Here is a 17,475-nt window from a genome sequence, read left to right as displayed (position 1 = left end):
GAGGATGAAAAGTGAGAGAGCAGGGAAGGAAGGGACCCACTGATCTAGGTGTACGTGGGGTGACAAGTCATTTAACCGTATCCTTCCCCCCCCCCAACTATTAGCTCTTGACCCCATCATCACCTAGTCCGTGTGATTCCAGATTATGGTGGCTCAAATAGCCAGAAACAGATTTTACTGTCTTAATGAAACCATCAGATTCAACATATGGAAACTGGCTTATTCTGAATCAACCAGAAATAGTCACTTCCTAACTGCAGATCACAGTGAGACAAAGTACGAAAGGAAGTTCTATACAATGAAACCATTAAATGCAGATTTGCCACAAGCAAGATGGTAATGCTTGAACATTATGAAGTGAGAGAACTGCACAAACACATTATATTTTAAACACTTCATCTATTTAACAAACTATGTACACTCTTCAACTAAATAAGATGAATTGAGATTCAAGAGGCAGCACCGTACTGGCAAATCTCATCCTAAAGGCATCCATTAATATAAATCAACAGTAGCAATTTGGTTTGATCATTTATTTGCAAGAATCATTAAGGTTTATTAGCATAATTATTCCCTGTGGGATTTCGTGTCAAGGAAATGAAAAATGGCATTATCAATATTTAAAAGATAAGTGTGTAATGTTCAGAGTACTTAGTCACCTGCAGGTGGGGTCTGGCTGCTGCAAATTAGATCAGATTTGGGCATTTTTCTGAATGAAAGAAAAATTGCTTTGTTTTAATTGCTTCGTTTTATAAAGCAATACAATTTTGTAAATATTTCTACTGTATAGTTAGAACTTATAGTGTATACTATTAACATGCCTTCTCTCAGATCAGGAACTATGTTATGTTTAATCCTGTTATAACTGTTAGGAAATATTAATCATATAACGCATCGTTTATTATTGGGAAAAGCTCTTTCCCTTCCATACACTAGACCTTTAGTCTAGACCTGTGGGTGAAAAGCTATATTCCAAGGGGAGACAATGCTGGAAGGGCATAAATCCTTCCTCAACAATAAAATAGCATTTATGATAATAATTTAACAGGGGAAACAAAATCTTTAAATGTAATGATTGGTTTTTTTAAAGCCATACAATGGAATATTATTTAGTGATAAAAATAAATGAGCTATCAAGCCACAAAAAGACATGGAGGCATCTTAAATGCGTGTGATTAAGTGAAAGAAGTCAGTCTGAAAAGGCTACATACTGGGTACTTTCAACTGTACGACTTTCTGGGAAAAGAAAAAAAAAACTATAGAGACAGTAAAAAGATTAGTGGTTTCCAGGGGCTTGGGAGGAAGGGAGGGATGAATAGGTGGTCCACAGGGGATTTTTTTAAGCAACGTAACTATTCTGTATGATGCTATAAGGGTGAACACGTGACACTGTGTATTTGTCAAACCCACAGACCCGTACAAATAGAGGGAACCTGAATGTCAACCATGGGCTTCAGTTAATGTATCAATATTGATTCATCAGTTGTATCAAATGTACCACATTTATGTATGACGCTAACGATAGAGACTGTGCAAGGGGGAGAGGACATACTGGAACTCTCTGTAGTCTATCAACTTTTCTATAAATCTAAAACTGTTCTAAAAAGCAGTCTATTAGTTTAAAAAATGTAGGCTATTTTTTTCAGGTAAAATCAGCTAACTTGCAATTTATTAAATTGTCTTTAATTTAGATGAATATTCGGGCCAAAAATCTCTCTCTTGGATAGATCACCTACTAAATTACATAAATTATTGTAGAATCTTTCTACAATACCCGTGTGTGGACTAGAAACGAGAAGCTATAACTAAAATTTCCTTTAGAACCAATGGTTCTCAGAGAAGCACACGTTTGCCAAAATACTTTCCAATGCCACGTGACATTTCGCCATTAGGAATTAGCAAATTCTACTCTAGTAAACCTATTATACCCTGAACCTGCCCTCATCTACCCTCACTACAGGAAGCCTAACCTTTTGGGGAAGTCGTTATATCTAGAAATGCGCAGCAGGCTGTCTGCTTTCTTCCTTTCAGGTCAATTCACACAGAACACCACGAGGGAAAGCTTGTGCCTTCTGCTCCTCTCAGACAATATTGCCAATGAGTACAGCAGGAGAGGTAATATTGCTATGTAACCATGTGATCAATAACCCAAGGACAGAGAGAGGAGGAAAAGGTTTGCAGCTCCCAGAAATTCTTTCAAGGTTCAAGTTAACCTTCTGAGTCGTGCTTGGTATTCTTTTCCTCACAATCTCAGTCTTTACCACGTATATCTCTTTGTTAAACTCCTCACCAGAATTTCCTTCAACATGAATGTTGCAACGAAACAAAAACCCCAAAACAAAAAACAACAACACAACCATGAATGTTGCCTATTTTAGCCTGTTTGTGTGTGTTCCTGCCTTTCGTCACTGTTTTCTTCATTAGTACACAGTGTTCTTGTTACAATGCCATTGCTTTAAGGCAGGGGGGCCCTTGGCCAGGGCGACAGGGAGTGCAGGGTGAGCACTCTTAGACCAAGAACGTGAATTCTGTTTAGAATCCTGTTGGTTTCTCAGCACCCCCCATCCCACCTCTTGTGATTAAAAGCATGCCAACCATTCCATAAAATTCTTCTTTTATCTCATAATTTTTGGTCACTTGTATGGTTTCGCCTTAGTTTATTTCTACTGACTAAATGCAAAGCTTTTCCTTCCTCTGACACAATAGATTACCCATTTGAATTATCCTTTTGAACATCCTACCACTCAAATATAGTGCATTCTAAAAATATTGTCAATCCTTCAATGTGTATTTATTAACCTATACTATGTTCAGAGCTCTGTGCTAGCCACATTTTGGTAAATTCAGGCAATTAGTAATGCACTTAAACTATTGCTTACTGTGTGTGTTCTGAAATGTTAATTGCGTTTTAAGAAGCCAATGGGATTGATTATTTAGCTGCCTAAATAGATAATCTATGTATTGCTGAGTGACATACTTTGAGTATTTGATTAATGAAGTAGTCTTTAACTTACAAATATTTCCTTGTAAAAACTAATATATTGGTGTGATTTAGAAGTCCATTGCATATGAGAGAGCTTATAGTTACCAAGTAACTAAACATTTAATGATCAGATTTGTACCCTGTTGATGTTTTTAAGACATTTATATTTATTGATCTGTGAGAAGTTCAGGTAAATAATGTTAACCTGAATCGAACTAGGCAACCAAAAAACCTGCCATTTGGTTGCTAAGCTGTCCGTTGGATTGTGTTAGGCAGATGAGGGAAATGAAGAAATCATAATGTATCTAGACTTCAGTGGAGTCTTTTCAGAGAATTCTCCCCGTAAAATCTTACAGAAAGGTACAGAAATACTGGTAACATGTTAGTAAACTTGGTGCATTGGTAACTAGTTGATCATGCTCAAATTTGCTGATCTAGTTGCCCTCAGAAAGCTGCTCCAGTGGTGTACGTCAGGTTTTGTGTTCTTGTAGCCTTTTCTACATTTTTATCCTTGAAGTATTTGAAAATACAAAAGGCATGCTTATACAGTGTATAAAGGACATGACTCTGGGAGTTATTAAACATGTTACATGGGTATTTTGGAAATCAAAACCAAGAATTAAAAGTTGTGATCAAGATTCCGAGAGCACAGGGATTATGGGAAAAGAACTGGCTAGTAGCTTCTAGAAATTAAGGGAGAGAGAGAGGAAAATGTGAGAAAGGAAATCAGCGGTTTTCTCCTCTACCTTCTAATCTATAAAATCAAATATTGATTTAAAAAGGCAATTAACGCTCCAAAAGGTTTATTGTTTCTTTTTAAAGATTTTATTTACTTATTTGAGAGAGAGACAGTGACAGAGAGCACAAGTGGGGGAGGGAGGAGGAACAGAGGGAGAGGGAGAAGCAGACTCCCCACTGAGCAGGGAGCCCGATTCCATCCCAGGACCCTGGGATCATGACCTGAGTGAAAGGCAGACGCTTAACCAACTGAGCCACCCAGGTGACCCAAGCTCCTGTTTTTCTTAATCATTTTCACCCATGAGATTAAACAGAGATGGTGGTTTGTTAGGAATGTATTTGGCTAATAATAGTAACAACAGAATCCTGAGTGAAGAGAACACAGAGGCTTAGATAAATTAGAATTTATTCTTTCATACAGCATGAGGTCAGGAGTTAGGCAGCCCGGGGCTGTTGTGCTAGGTCTGTGGTCATGAAGAACTGAGGCTCCTTCTATTTTTCTGTTTTGCCATCCAGAGCATGCATTCTCTCACCCACAAGATGACTGGGGGGGGGGGGGTTCAGTGTTCACATGCTCTTATTAAGGGCAGAGACCCACACATGCAAAGGCCTTCTGTCAGGAAGGAGCGCAAAGAAATCCATTTTGGCTAAAGTTTGAAAAAGAAACCTGAAGAGATAGACATACTAGCCTTTATAGGCCAGATTAAGAGTTTTATACTTTCTTGAAAAGCAATAAGAAAACACAGTGAGTACTTACCTTAAGGAAAGTTTTTCCAATTTATGAGACCCTCACAACTAGTGTGCCAGAACCCACGTAACACCGAGACTGGACCAGAATAACAAAAGCCTCTCCTCCCACACCTGGCTAGCTAGCATGAGCCACAAAGAACAGTCATCTCCTGCAGGGGGAGAGGGGGAGAGCCAGAGTGTGGGGAGAGACAGTCTCTGACGTGCCAGGAACATAGGGAAGGCCTTAAGCTAAAGGTGAACCAGGAACATTGAGAGAAGCCTTCTGGAAAACTAGGCCCCAACATAAGCACAAGATAACACTGGAGATACGTGACGATGGTGGTGTGCTGAAAATAACCACAGCAGCACAAAGTTCAAATCCAGCTCATCTCCTGACGACACGGGCTCAGCCTCCTGCGCTAATGTCATTGCAGGACAATAGGTGTGCTGTTTCCAGGCCTAGATACGACTTACCTCAGTCTCTACTGTTCTACAGGTGATGTCTGGCATTCAATCCAACACTATGAAACCCACCAAAAATCAAGAAAAAACACTGTAAAAAGTATATAACAGGGGCACCTGGGTGGCTCAGTTGGTTAAGTGTCTGACTCTTGATTTCGGTTCAGATCATGATCTCAGGGTTGTGAGATCAAGCCCCGTGTCAGGCTCCATGCTGGTGGTGAATGTATGTATACACACACACCCCCCATGTCGTCTTTATCCATTTCATCTATGGAAGGGCACTTGAGTTGCTTCTATACCTTTGCTATTGTAAATAATGTGCAATAAGCATAGAGGTGCATATATCTTTTTAAATTAGTGTTTTAGGTGTTTTTTTTTAAGTAAATAGCAGTAGAATTCCTAGATTATATGATAATTCTATGTTTAATCTTTTTGAGAAAACTCCATACCGTTTCTCCATGGTGGCTGCACGAATCTGCATTTCCACCAAGAGTCTATGAAGGTTCCTTTTTCTCCACATCCTCACCAACACTTGTTATTGTGTAAAGTGATAGCTCACTGTGGTTTTGATTTGCATTTCCCTGCTGATGAGTGATGAAACAAAACAAATGAACAAAGAAAAAAAAAAAAAACCCTAAACACCAAACTCTTAAATATAGAGAGCAAACTAGTGGTTGCCAGAGGGGAGGTGGGTGGGGCATGGGTGAACTAGGTAAAGGGGAGTACACGTATCTTGATGAGCACTGAGGAATGTATACAATTGTTGAAACGCTATATTGTACAGCTGAAACTAATATAACATTGCATGTTAATTATACTTTAAAAGGGTGGAGATTATCAGATTGAATAAGAAAGCAATACCCAACTATATGGTATCTATAGAAAAGCCATTTTAAGTATACAGATGCTCATAATTTAGATAGAAAGATAATTAGATAGAAAAGCAAAAGCATAGAGAAATATATGCCATGTAAACACTGGTTAAAAGAAAGCTGGGTGGCTACATTGATATCGAATAGACTTCAGGACAAAGGACATTACCACCAAAAAAGAGGGTCTTTCAAATGTTAACATCAAAATGTTATCAGGACACAATAATCCTAAAGGTGTATATACCGAACAGCAGTACTTTAAAAGACGCAGCAAAAAAAAAAGAACTGAAAAGAGAAATAAGCATATCCACAATTATGCTGATGACCTCAACACCCGTCTCAGTAATTGATAAAGCAAACAAAAATGCTTCAAGGACATGGAACACCTGAACGGCCTTCTCTAACTCATTTGAACTTAGTGATCTTTATGGGATACCTCATCCCAGGTACCTGAATACATATTCTTGTCGGGGACAGATGAAACATTTACCAAGACAGACCCTATGCTGCAAAATAAAACCAACCTTTACAACTTAAAAGATCTGAAGTGATACAGAGTATGTTTTTTTGACCATAATGGAATTAACTAGAAATTAGTAACAAAAGACACCTGGAAATGTGAAATAGTTGGAAAACTAACAAAATGCTTCTAAATAATTCATGGATCAAAGAACAAGTGTTTGATATTTTAAATTGAATGAATGAGAAAGGACAAGTATCAATCTGGGAGGCAGCTAAAGCAAGGCTTGGAGGGAAATTTATATTAAATATTTATATTTGAAAAGAGGAATGGTCTTAAATGAAGATTTATGCTTCCACCTAATGAAACTATAAAGAGAAGAGCAAATTAAATCCAAAGCAAACAGGGAAGAAAATAATGATGGTAAGAGCAGCGAACAGTGGAACTGGAAACCAAAAAATATAGAGAGAAAAAAATTAATAAAACCAAAAGTTTGGTCTTTGAAAATATAAGTAAATTTGATAGAACTCTAAATGATGAAGAACAATACTTCAGAGTGACTTCTGGGTAGAGCTTTCTCCTATGTGCATAACAGTAATATAATTTCAATTCATTTAACAAATATTTATTTATCACCTATGACATACCAGGCACTAATCAGTGTTCAAAACGAAACAAAAACTCCTGCTGAGAGCAAAATTTTAATTACAGGCTACTTTGTAAGAAGCTATGCATAAATCCTGGTTTTTATACAGTTCTTGTGGAAATTGCTAGACAAATAGGATTAAATGCTTTCAAAATGTTTTGCACTGTATCCATATGGTCAATTTGACTTTTGTGGTAACTGGGTTTATGTGAACTCCCAAAAAGACAGAAACCTGCACAATTACCATCCCCCCAACACACACACACACACACACACACACACAGTCCTAATGTAGAAAACAATTTGATTCTAAACCCAATAGGATTATCTATTTACTGCTAATCTCCTTGCATTTCAGTTTGGGAAGTTTCTCTTGACATACCTTCAAGCTAACTGCTTCTCTCCACAGTGTTGTCTCTAAGCCTGCGAAGGCATTCTTCATTTGTTACAGTGTTTCTTATTTTTAGAATTTCCTTTGGATTCTTTCAGTTTCCATTTCTCTGCATACATTACCCATCTGTTCTATGTTGTCCTCATTTTCCACCAGAGCCTTCAGCCTATTAAGCATGGTTATTTTATACTACTGTTTAATAATCCTCCAGTCTGTGCCATAGCTCAGTCTAGTTCTGATGCTTACTTTGCCTTTCAGACTGAATTTTTTTCTTGCCTTTAGCCTCCCCATTTTGTTGTTGTTGTTGTTGAAAACTGCCTGGGGTATCTTGGGTTAACAGGGATTAGGTAAATAGGGCTTTAATGTGAGGGGTTTTATTACATGACTAGGAGTTGGGCTATGTTTAATATTTGCTGTAGCTGTTCAATCTAGAAGCTTTAAATTCCTCTAGTGTGTTTTTTTTTTTTTCCTCCTGTTTTCTTTGGATTTCCCGAAGCGTTCCTTGTTAGTGTGTTTTCACAGTGCTTGCTGCTGTACTCAACTGTTCTTATACTGAAGTGCTGTTGGTGCAGTAGGGAAGTGTGGGAAGAAAAGTATTCTATAATTTTATCATTAAACCTCTTCTAGCGACCTTGGGCTGTACCTTCACAAGTGTTTCTCAGCTCCCTCCTCTCTACTTAGAGACAGGAAGGTGGGGGGAGACTGTGGTCAGAGAACTGTCCTTGCTCTGGGTGGGATATGGCTTTGGTAAAGTCTTTTCTTCTGGAAAGTAGGCCTTTAGTAAGGAGAAGGCTCTGGATATATTTGACAATAATTATTAACCTTATCCCCCTGCTAGAGCCACAAGAGATCTTCCTTGGTTTTACATGGTGAGAACTTGCTGGAGTTCTGGGAAACAAAACCCATGGAAGTGCTGGGGCCTCCCAACACTGCGGCCCCCAGTAGCTTCACCCACACTAGCCCGCACTTAGTCTTCAGGAGTTCATCAAAATTACCATTCAAGTATTCCTCCTTTCTGGCCTCAGAGGCTTCTGCTTTAGGTAAGTAGGTCTCTGGATTCACCTCTCCAGATTTCAGGGTTGTGGTTTGCCCTGTGACCTCAGTTCTGTGGTAACTCCAAGAAAAATCATCAGTGTTTAGTTTGTTCAGCTTCTTCTGGTAGTGAGGATGGAAGTGATAACTCCCAAGTTTTTACATTTGGAGCTAAAACTGGAAGTCCTCTTGGTTATTAATCTTTAAGCAGACATATTGCTGCATGTGATGGACTTCAAATTAGGCAACACGAACTAAGTCAAATTCTCACACTACCTTTAATTTTGTTGTTTTTAAGGGATTTCTCTGTCATCTCTAAAATCAATATATTTGACTAATTTCTCTGACCTATTCCTTTTCTCAAATGCTTCCATTTAAAATGGACTTTAGCGTCTACCTGCCAATAAAATAAACCTGATCACATCCTGCCACCATCTATCTGCGCTCTCCTTGGTACCTGGACCATGCACTCCACAGCAGAAGATCCACGTGACCTATACATTTTACTACCAAAGTTGACTAACTGTTGGGGGTTGAGGTGAAGGCGGCTGCAAGCACACACTACCCAAAAAGCCTCCCAGTTACCCAGCTAGGGGGACGCTGACCCTGTTCCTACTGCTAAAGATGAAGCCAGTCGTCAACTCACGCAGATCCGGCGTTGAGAGCACGGGATGTTCTGAGCGGAAGGTGACGTTGGCCCCATGTACTACACAGGAGTTTGGAAACTGTTTACATAGAATTACGCACAGACCTCCCCTTGACTCCCGACCCCACCCAAATCACAGAATTCGGAGGCTCGAGGGAAATCGTCAGCGCCCTAGAGGACTGCAAAGAGCTTGCGCCTGAATACAGGATCCAAACTTCCCGCCTGTCCCTTAGGTCTGGAGAAGCAGCCTCCCTGCAAGCCTCCCAAGAAGCTCAGTGCCGATTGGCTCTTGCTGCGCCCAATGAGAGGCCGCGCCCTGCGCCTGTGGGCCCCGCACCCGCTAGAGCGGCGGCAGTTGCCAGGAAACCGCGTAAACATCGGAGCCCTCAGCCCGCCACGGCTGTTGCAGCTGGAGGTGGTGCCGGCTGGATCCCGAGAGGGGGATTTTCCTCTGTCAAGATGGTGAGTCCGTCGGGGGTGTCGAAACTACTTGTTTATCTATTGATTTAATTGTAGTTTAGAGCCTGGCTGCATCTAAAAAAAAGGATTTGGAGGGCCTAATCTGAGAATTAAGTGGGAAACTCAGTTTGCTTCTAGCGGCCTCTTGTGCTATTGTTTAAGCAACGCTCGAGGTGGCTTCCAGCCTTTTTCAAAATTTCCCCAGACTCTATTAGATCTGCCCAGTGAAAATTTTGTTTGCTGTATTTCTGAAAATTTGGGAAAAGATTAAGAACGTTGAAGAAATAAGTGGGGGAAAAGTCCAGGAGAGGGCAAACGAATTAAGTAGCAGCGGATTGACCTATTAAATCTGTATTAGGAAAGCCTGACCAGCTTCTTTCTGAAAGGCACTTTCTGGCTAAGGGGTAAGGGAGGCATAGGGTGGGGGAGAAGGAGGAGAGGAGGAATTCCCTGTGTTGTGGTGAAGAGCTAGGTCTATAGAGCTCATCTGTGGGTCTTTGAATCCTAGTGCTATTTATTTAAGCCGAGGAACCTTGGGTAAAGTTGCTTTTACTTTTCATGTATCATCTATAAGATGGGGAATAATAAAAGTAATTTATTGATATATCAGTATATTTATCTACCATGTGTACTTTTTCATTATGTTACATTTCTCTGAATTTAGGAAAGAAGCCGAAGGCCCTTTGTTTATTACGTTATCTATTTTTGTACCTGAGGCTGGCAGCAGTATACTTTTAAAAATTAGATTTTGGAATACCAAAGTATGCATACTTTTTTTTCCCCCCATTATAGGCTTCTAAAAGGCGAACTCTGAGCTTCAGTGAAAGGCATCAGAAACTAGTAGATAGAAGTTACTGCAAACAACTGCATGTCCAATCAGTAAGAAAGATACAAAATCAAATCAGGGACCAAATGGTGCAGAATGAAAATGATGACCTCGTGGAGCGCAAGAGATTCCTCAGATTATTACAGAATGAACAATTTGAGTTGGATATGGAAGAAGCCATTCAAAAGGTACATTTTACTATTCATTCTGACATTTTTTTCCTCCATTTTCTCGTTGGAAATGATGAAAACCAGCGGCTGATACTGAAATTGAGTAGATAATAACGTCAGGTAAAGGATGTCTCCTAGTAAGTCAGCCCAGTGTAGTGGTAAAGAGCTGGATTTTAGGAGTTAGACTGTATTACTTTAAATCCTAATAGCGCTGTTTGGAAGCAAGCTCTGGAACCCTGGATAAAGTGATTTGACTTTTCTGCCTCCTCTATAAATGGTAATTATAATAGTACCCACTTTGTAAGAGTTTTAATAATTAATGAGTTAATACACGCAAAGCACTTGGAATAGTGCTTGTAACAGAGTAAGACTCAGGGTTGATTGGTTTGTATTTTTTCCCCATAAATATGAAATCCATAATTACTGACTTCCACAGTTTTGTTCATATAAGTAAAATTTGGTTGCTTTCCATAAAATTCAAAAGACAAAAATTTAAGCATACCCTTTCTCAATTTATTGAAATTAAACATGTATATTATTCTGTGGTAGAAAATGAACATGTATGTATTAGATATGATTTACTCATGTTTTTTGATTTTGAAATACTGCCTTGAAGAATTCAGGTACAGTATGTATATAATTCCTAAACTATGGAGATAATTTTTCTGTGGAAACTTCTAAATATTTTAAAGGCTGAGGGTGGTAAAAAAGGGAAACCAATAAGAAGTGAGTTCTCATAAATGTGAAAAAGGTTTTCTGATATTTAAGAATTTTTTGAGTTCCTGCTGTACGTTCAGCATTTTGTAGGATATTGTGGGGAATGGCAAAAGCTACTTTTAAAAGTGGTATCCATCACTCTGAGTTCCAAATTCATAAGGCTTAGACATGATTTTTCAACTCTGAGCAATAAGATCCTAGGGATTAGATTGTTTTCCTCGTCTTTTTATTCTTATTTTTTATTTAATTTTAAAGAAAATCCCAGGTATCATATCACCTCTTTCCTGTATACTTCAGTATGCATCTTACAAAATATAGATATTTTATAATGCCATAATCTCAACTAATAGAATTAACAGTAAATTCGAGGTATTATTTAATGCCATTCCATAATCAAGTTTTTGGGATTGTGTCAAAATCTGCTTTTACAGTTGGTTTTAATCAGGATCTAAATAAGGTTCATACAGTGTATTTTGTTGTTACCTCTTGGTCTAAAACAGTCCCTCTCTCATCTTTTTTTTTTTTTTTTGAAGAATGGGAGAAAGAGGCTGGGGGGAGGGGCAGAGGGAGAGGGTGAGAGAGAATCTTAAGCAGCCTCCCTGCCTAGTGTGGAGCTGATGTGGGGCTTGATCTCACAACCCTGAGATCATGACCCGAGCTGAAATCAAGAGTCAGATGCTTAACCGACTGAGCCACCCAGGCGCCCCCATCCTTAATTTTTTTAACTTCGTGTTTTTGATTTGTTAAATTATGCCGGTTGTTTTCTAGGATATCCCATATTCTGAATTCTGAATTTACCTGTTTGCTTTCTCATTTGTTCATTTAATTTGTTTCCCTAACTTTTATATTTCCTCAAAATGGAAGTTAATCCTAAAGGAGTGATTAGATTTAGGTATGACTTTTTGGCAGTCACTCCGTAGGTGACGCTGCCCTTGATTCTGTGCCACACCTGCACGCACATGACGTCTGCTTGGGCCACTTGTAGTGATGCTAGTGTTGATGTACCTTCTGCTCCCTCTAGTGACCAGATACCTCTAGTGAGGTATTCTGGTTCCTCTGCTGTAAAATTCCCGACCGGCCTTTCATCGGTGGTTTCACCACTGAGTCTTTCCTTTCATTAGGGGTTGCAGAACACTGATTTCCTAATTTTGTTATTCCTTTCACATTTAATTTGCTGAAATTCCTTTGTAAAGAACCTTCCAGCATCAACTAGGGTTATTTGGTACCCTGAAATATAGTTATCACTGGAAAGGGAGATATATACTTAATTTTCAGAGTTGGTGCTCTCGTCACTTCCATTTGTGTCTGTCAATGTTGTTTTTAAAAATTTTCTTTAGTTTTTGACTTTTTCCTTTATTAAAAAATCTTTATGGACTCATGGATCTTTAATACTTGAATTAATTGCATTTATTCTTTTTGTTGCTCAGATTGTCCCATCTTTGACCAATGGATGCCTTTATTGGTTCTCTGCCCTTTTGACAAGATTCCCTTATCTTTGATAGCTTCCTTGCTTTCTGTCAGAACAAAATGTTACAGGCCAGTGATGGTTAATTTTGTGTGTTGACTTTGGGCCATGGCGTGCCCGGATAGTTGGTCAGTCATTATCCTGGCTGTTTTGGGATGAGATTAGCATTTAAATGGCACACTGAGTAAAGCAGATTGCCCTCTCTAATGTGGGTGGGCCTCATCTTATCAGATGAAGACCTGACTAGAACGCGATGGCTGCCAGAGTTCTGGGATCGAGCCCCACGTCAGGCTCTTCCTCTATGAGCCTGCTTCTTCCTCTCCCACTACCCCTGCTTGTGTTCCCTCTCTCCCTGGCTGTCTCTCTCTCTGTCGAATAAATAAATAAAATCTTTAAAAAAAAAAAAAAAAAAAGAACGCGATGGCTGAGTAAAAGGAAACTGCTCCTTCCTGACTGCCTTCTAATTGGGACATCAGCTTTCTTCCTGTCTTCACACTTGAACTGAAATGTCAGCTCGTTTTGAGTCTCAAGCCTGTCAGCGTTCAGACAGGAACTACACCATTGGTTCTCTTGTTTCTCAGGCCTTCGTGCTTAGACTGGAACTAAACCACTGGCTCTCCTGGGTCTCTGGCTTTCTGACTCACCCTTCCGATCTTGGGAATCCCTTGGGCTGATTCATTATCCTGTTTGTCCATTTTCTCTGGCTAATGCAAGGCTCATCTTGTAAATTTCTTGCTTCACACCTGGAGTCAGCCATTGTACCAAAGAGCTCTATTATCATCTAGTGGAAATAATATTTAGAGGCAATTTCTGAGATAAATTTAGATTTATAATAGAGTTGCAAAAAATAGTATAGAGAATTCCTGTATACCCTTCACCTGATTTCCCTTTATGTTAACATCTTACATAATCATAGAACAATGATCAAAATGAAGAAATTAGCCTTGGTACAATATGTTAACTCTAGGATTTATTCAGATCTCATCAGTTTTTTCCATTGACGTCTATTTTCTGTTCCAGGAATACAAACTGCCTTTAGTTGTCATGTCTCCTTAGTTTCCTCCAGTCTGTAAGTTTTTCACTTTTTCCCGTCTTTCATGACCTTGACAATTTTAAAGACTACAGCTCATTTATTATCTTGTTTTCTGTTGCTGTGTAACAAATTACCACAAATCTGGTGGCTACAAACATCCATTTATTACCCCACAGTTTCCGTAGGTCAGAAATCTAGACACGGTATGTAGCTGGATTGACCTCTTGATCTCACAAGGCTGAAATCCAGGTGTTGTCTGAATGCATTCTCATCTGAATCTTGGGGTCCTCTTCTAAGCTTATTTAAGTTGGCAGAATTCGTGTTCTCATAGTTGTAGGCCTGAGACCCATATCTCCCAGAGATTGCTGGCATTCCCTGCCACGTGATCCTCTCCGCAACATGGCGGTCTGCTTCTGGTTTTCTGGTTTTCTTCTCGGTGTTGATTTCTAGTTTATACCATTGTGGTTGGAAAAGGTGCTTGACATGATATCAGTCTTGAATTTATTGAGACTTTTTTTGTGGGCTAACATGTGATGTATCCTGGAAAATGTGCCATGTATACTTGAGAAGAATGTGTATTCTGCTGCTTTTGGATGAAATGTTCTGTACGTATCTGTTAGGTCCACCTGGTCTAAGGTATTGTTTAAGGCTGATGTTTCCTTATGGACTTTCTTATTTCTGTCAGATGATGTAAGTAGGGTGTTAGAGTCCCCTACCGTTATTGTACTGTTGTCTATTTCCTCCTTTCAGTGTGTTTATATTTGCTTTATATATTTTGGTGCTCCTACATTGGGTACATATATATTTATAAACTTTATATCTTTTTGCTTGATTGACCCCGTAATCATCATGTAATGCCCTTCTTTGTCCTTTAATTGCAGTCTTTGTTTTAAAGCCTATTGTGTTTGATATGAGTATAGCTACACCAGTTTTCTTTTCCATGGATATCGTTTTCCTTGTGGTTTGTTGTCTTTCTTTAGTGTTGTGTTTAGATTCCTTTCTCATTTTCTTTTATTTACTGTAAGTTTTTCGTTGTGGTTACCATGAGGTAATCTATGTATACGGCATATATGACATCCTGTGTATAGAACAATCTATTTTAGGTTGATACCAAATGAAACTTGAACTCATTCCAAAACTACATTTTTACCACCACCCCACATTTTATGTTTTTGATGTCACATTTTACCTTATTTAATGTATCCTTTTGTAGTTTTAGTTTATTTTTTACTATTTTTGGGTTTTTTGTGCTAGCTTTGTAAGTTGATTTATCCACTACCTTCACTACGTATTTACCTTTTCCAGAGAGATTTTTACTTTCATGTGTTTTCTTGTTGTTAATTAGTGCCATTTCTTTTCAGCTTAACAGGTCCCTTTAACATTTCTTGAAAAATCAGTTTAATGGTGATGAACTCCTTTAGCTTTTCCTTATCTGAAAAACTCTCTCCTTCAATTTTGAGTGTTCACTTGCTGGGTAGAGTATTCTTGGTTGGAAACTTTTTCCTTTCAGCACTTTGAATATGTCATGTCACTCCCTTCTGGCCTGCACAGTTTTTGCTGAAAAATCTGCTGATAGCCTTATGGGTTGGGTTTTGGGTTTTGGGTTTGTTTTTTTTGTTTGTTTGTTTTTTTAATGTGACAAATTGCTTGTATAGCTTTTAAGATTTTCTCTTTAACTTTTGACATTCCAATTATAACGTGTCTTGGTGTGGATCTCTTTGGGTTCATTTTATTTGGAAATGTCTGGGCTCTCTGGACCCAGATGTCTGCTTCCTTCCCCAGGTTAGGTAAGTTTTCAGCCATTATTTCTTCAAATAAGTTTTCTGCCCCCTTTCCTCTCTCATCTCCTTTGGGAACCATATAATGCAAATACTATTTCACTTGATGTTGTCCCAGAGATCTCTTAATTTATCTTCATTTTTTTTAGAATTCCTTTTTCTTTTTGCTGCTCGGTCTGGGTGAGTTCCAGGGCTTTGTTTCCCAGCTCTCCGATCCATCCTTCTGTTTATGCAGTCTGCTCTAGAATCCCCCAGTGTATTTTTCAGTGTGGTTATTAGATTCTTCGGCTCCGATTTCTGTTTTGTACTTTCTTGTATTTTATATCTCTTTGTTAAAGTTCTCACTGTGTTCATTCTTCTCCTGAGTTCAGTGAGCACCTTTATGCCTGATACTAACGCCGCCAGCCGCCCCGCGCTCTCCGGAAGCTCCCGGTCTCAGTCTGGTTCGGGGGCACTCCAGAGCTCCGGTTTTCAGTCTGGTTTTCAGACTTCTCACCCTGTTCCCCGGCTCACGGTCTCAGTTTGATCTCTCACGGGTGCCGGTCCCCGAGTCCGCCTGCTCCCCGTGCAGGTGGCTACCGCTTCCCCGCGGCGGAGCGCATCAGCTCCCTCCCCCTTCCGTTTCTCTTCCGATATCCGTGCGGATTCCCGGCTCCCTGCTTCGTACCTCAGTACTCAGCGCTGGAGAGTTTATTTGTAGAGATCCAGATGTATCTTCCTGCGTCTCAGGCTGATTCCATGGGTTTTCAGGATGATCTGGTACCTATCCAGCTCGACTCAGGGGACCAGCTAAAAAAGGGGACCCCTACTCCTCCGCCATCTTAACTCTGCCTCCTGGTCGATTTCTTTTTAAATTTGCATATTACAAAATTATTAATTCTCTTTGATATATAGTTCTGTGGATTTTGACAAATGCATAGATTTCAGTTTCCACCATCACAAGTGTCTTGCAAACAATTCTATCACCTCCAAAGTCCCCTCATGCTGCCCCTTTGTAGTCAACCACTCAGCCCTCTCCCCAGCCCCTGGAAACCACTGATTTCTTTTCTGTCCCAATAGGTTTATCTTTTCCATAGTGTCAAATAATTGGAATTATGCAATATGTCACCTTTTGGGTCCGACTTCTTTCACTTAGCAAACCAAATATAAGATTCCATGTTGTTGCCTGAATTATTCCTTTTGTTGCTGAGTGGTATTGCTGTATTCTAGTATATGGATGTACCACGGTGGTTTATCCATCTGCATGTTGAAAAAAATCTGAGTTGTTTCCAGTTTATGGCAACTATGACTAAAACTGCTATAAGCATTTTATTATAAACTTTTATATGAACATAAATTTTCATTTCTCTTGGATAGATATCTGGGAGTAGGATGGTTGGGTCATATGGTAGGTGTTTGCTTCATTTGATAAGAAACTGCCAAACCATTTTGCAAAGTTGCTGCATTATTTTGCATTTCCCAAGGTAATGTATGAGAACGCCAGTTGCTTTGTGTCATCACTAGTACTTGCAGCTGCTTTTTGTTAATTGAAATTATTATTTAGATAATTATGGATTCATCTGCAGCTGTAAGAAATAATACGGAGACCCAATGTACCCTGTACCTAATTTTTCCTAATGGCACATCTTGTAAAACTACAGTATAATAGCAGATGCAAGATATCAGCAATGATACAACCCACCCACCTTGTTCAGATTTCCCTCTTGAGCTCATTTGTGTGTGTGTGTGTGTGTGTTTAGTTCTGTACAGTTAGTCACGTGAGGTTTGTATATCCCACATCACAGTCAAGATCCAGGGGAGTTCCTGGACCACAAGGATCCCTCATTTCATCCTTTCATAAACATCACCATCTCTTTCCTGTGTACACCTACTTCATCCCTGACACTGGCAACCACTAACATGTTCTCCATTTCTATAATTTTGTCATTTCAAGAACGTTATCCATACAACTCAACACTAAAAGGCAAAAAATCCTTTAATGGGTAAATGACTTCAATAGCCATTTCTCCAAAGAACACATATGAATGAGCAATAAGCACAAAAAGATGCTCCATATCATTAGTCCGTA

At 39.2% G+C, this 17,475-nt stretch overlaps 1 protein-coding gene across 1 annotated transcript in view; it reads left to right on the top strand.

The window, feature by feature from the left end:
• Window positions 1-8,118: 8,118 nt before the first annotated feature.
• Window positions 8,119-17,475, top strand: part of MNS1 (meiosis specific nuclear structural 1) — a 44,525-nt gene continuing 35,168 nt past the window's right edge. Inside the window, exons 1-3 of the mRNA XM_045790128.2 lie at window positions 8,119-8,321; window positions 8,704-9,421; window positions 10,211-10,432. Of these exons, the coding sequence (XP_045646084.1) occupies window positions 9,419-9,421; window positions 10,211-10,432 (225 nt within the window). The 5' untranslated portion in view covers window positions 8,119-8,321; window positions 8,704-9,418. The remainder of the gene's footprint in view (window positions 8,322-8,703; window positions 9,422-10,210; window positions 10,433-17,475) is intronic.

The sequence above is a fragment of the Ursus americanus genome, chromosome 36 (assembly GCF_024610735.1).
Source record: "Ursus americanus isolate L20-20 chromosome 36, mUrsAme1.1.p, whole genome shotgun sequence".
Lineage (NCBI taxonomy): Eukaryota > Metazoa > Chordata > Mammalia > Carnivora > Ursidae > Ursus > Ursus americanus.
Note: the sequence above shows the minus strand (reverse complement) of the source record. Positions and strands in the feature narration are given on the sequence as shown.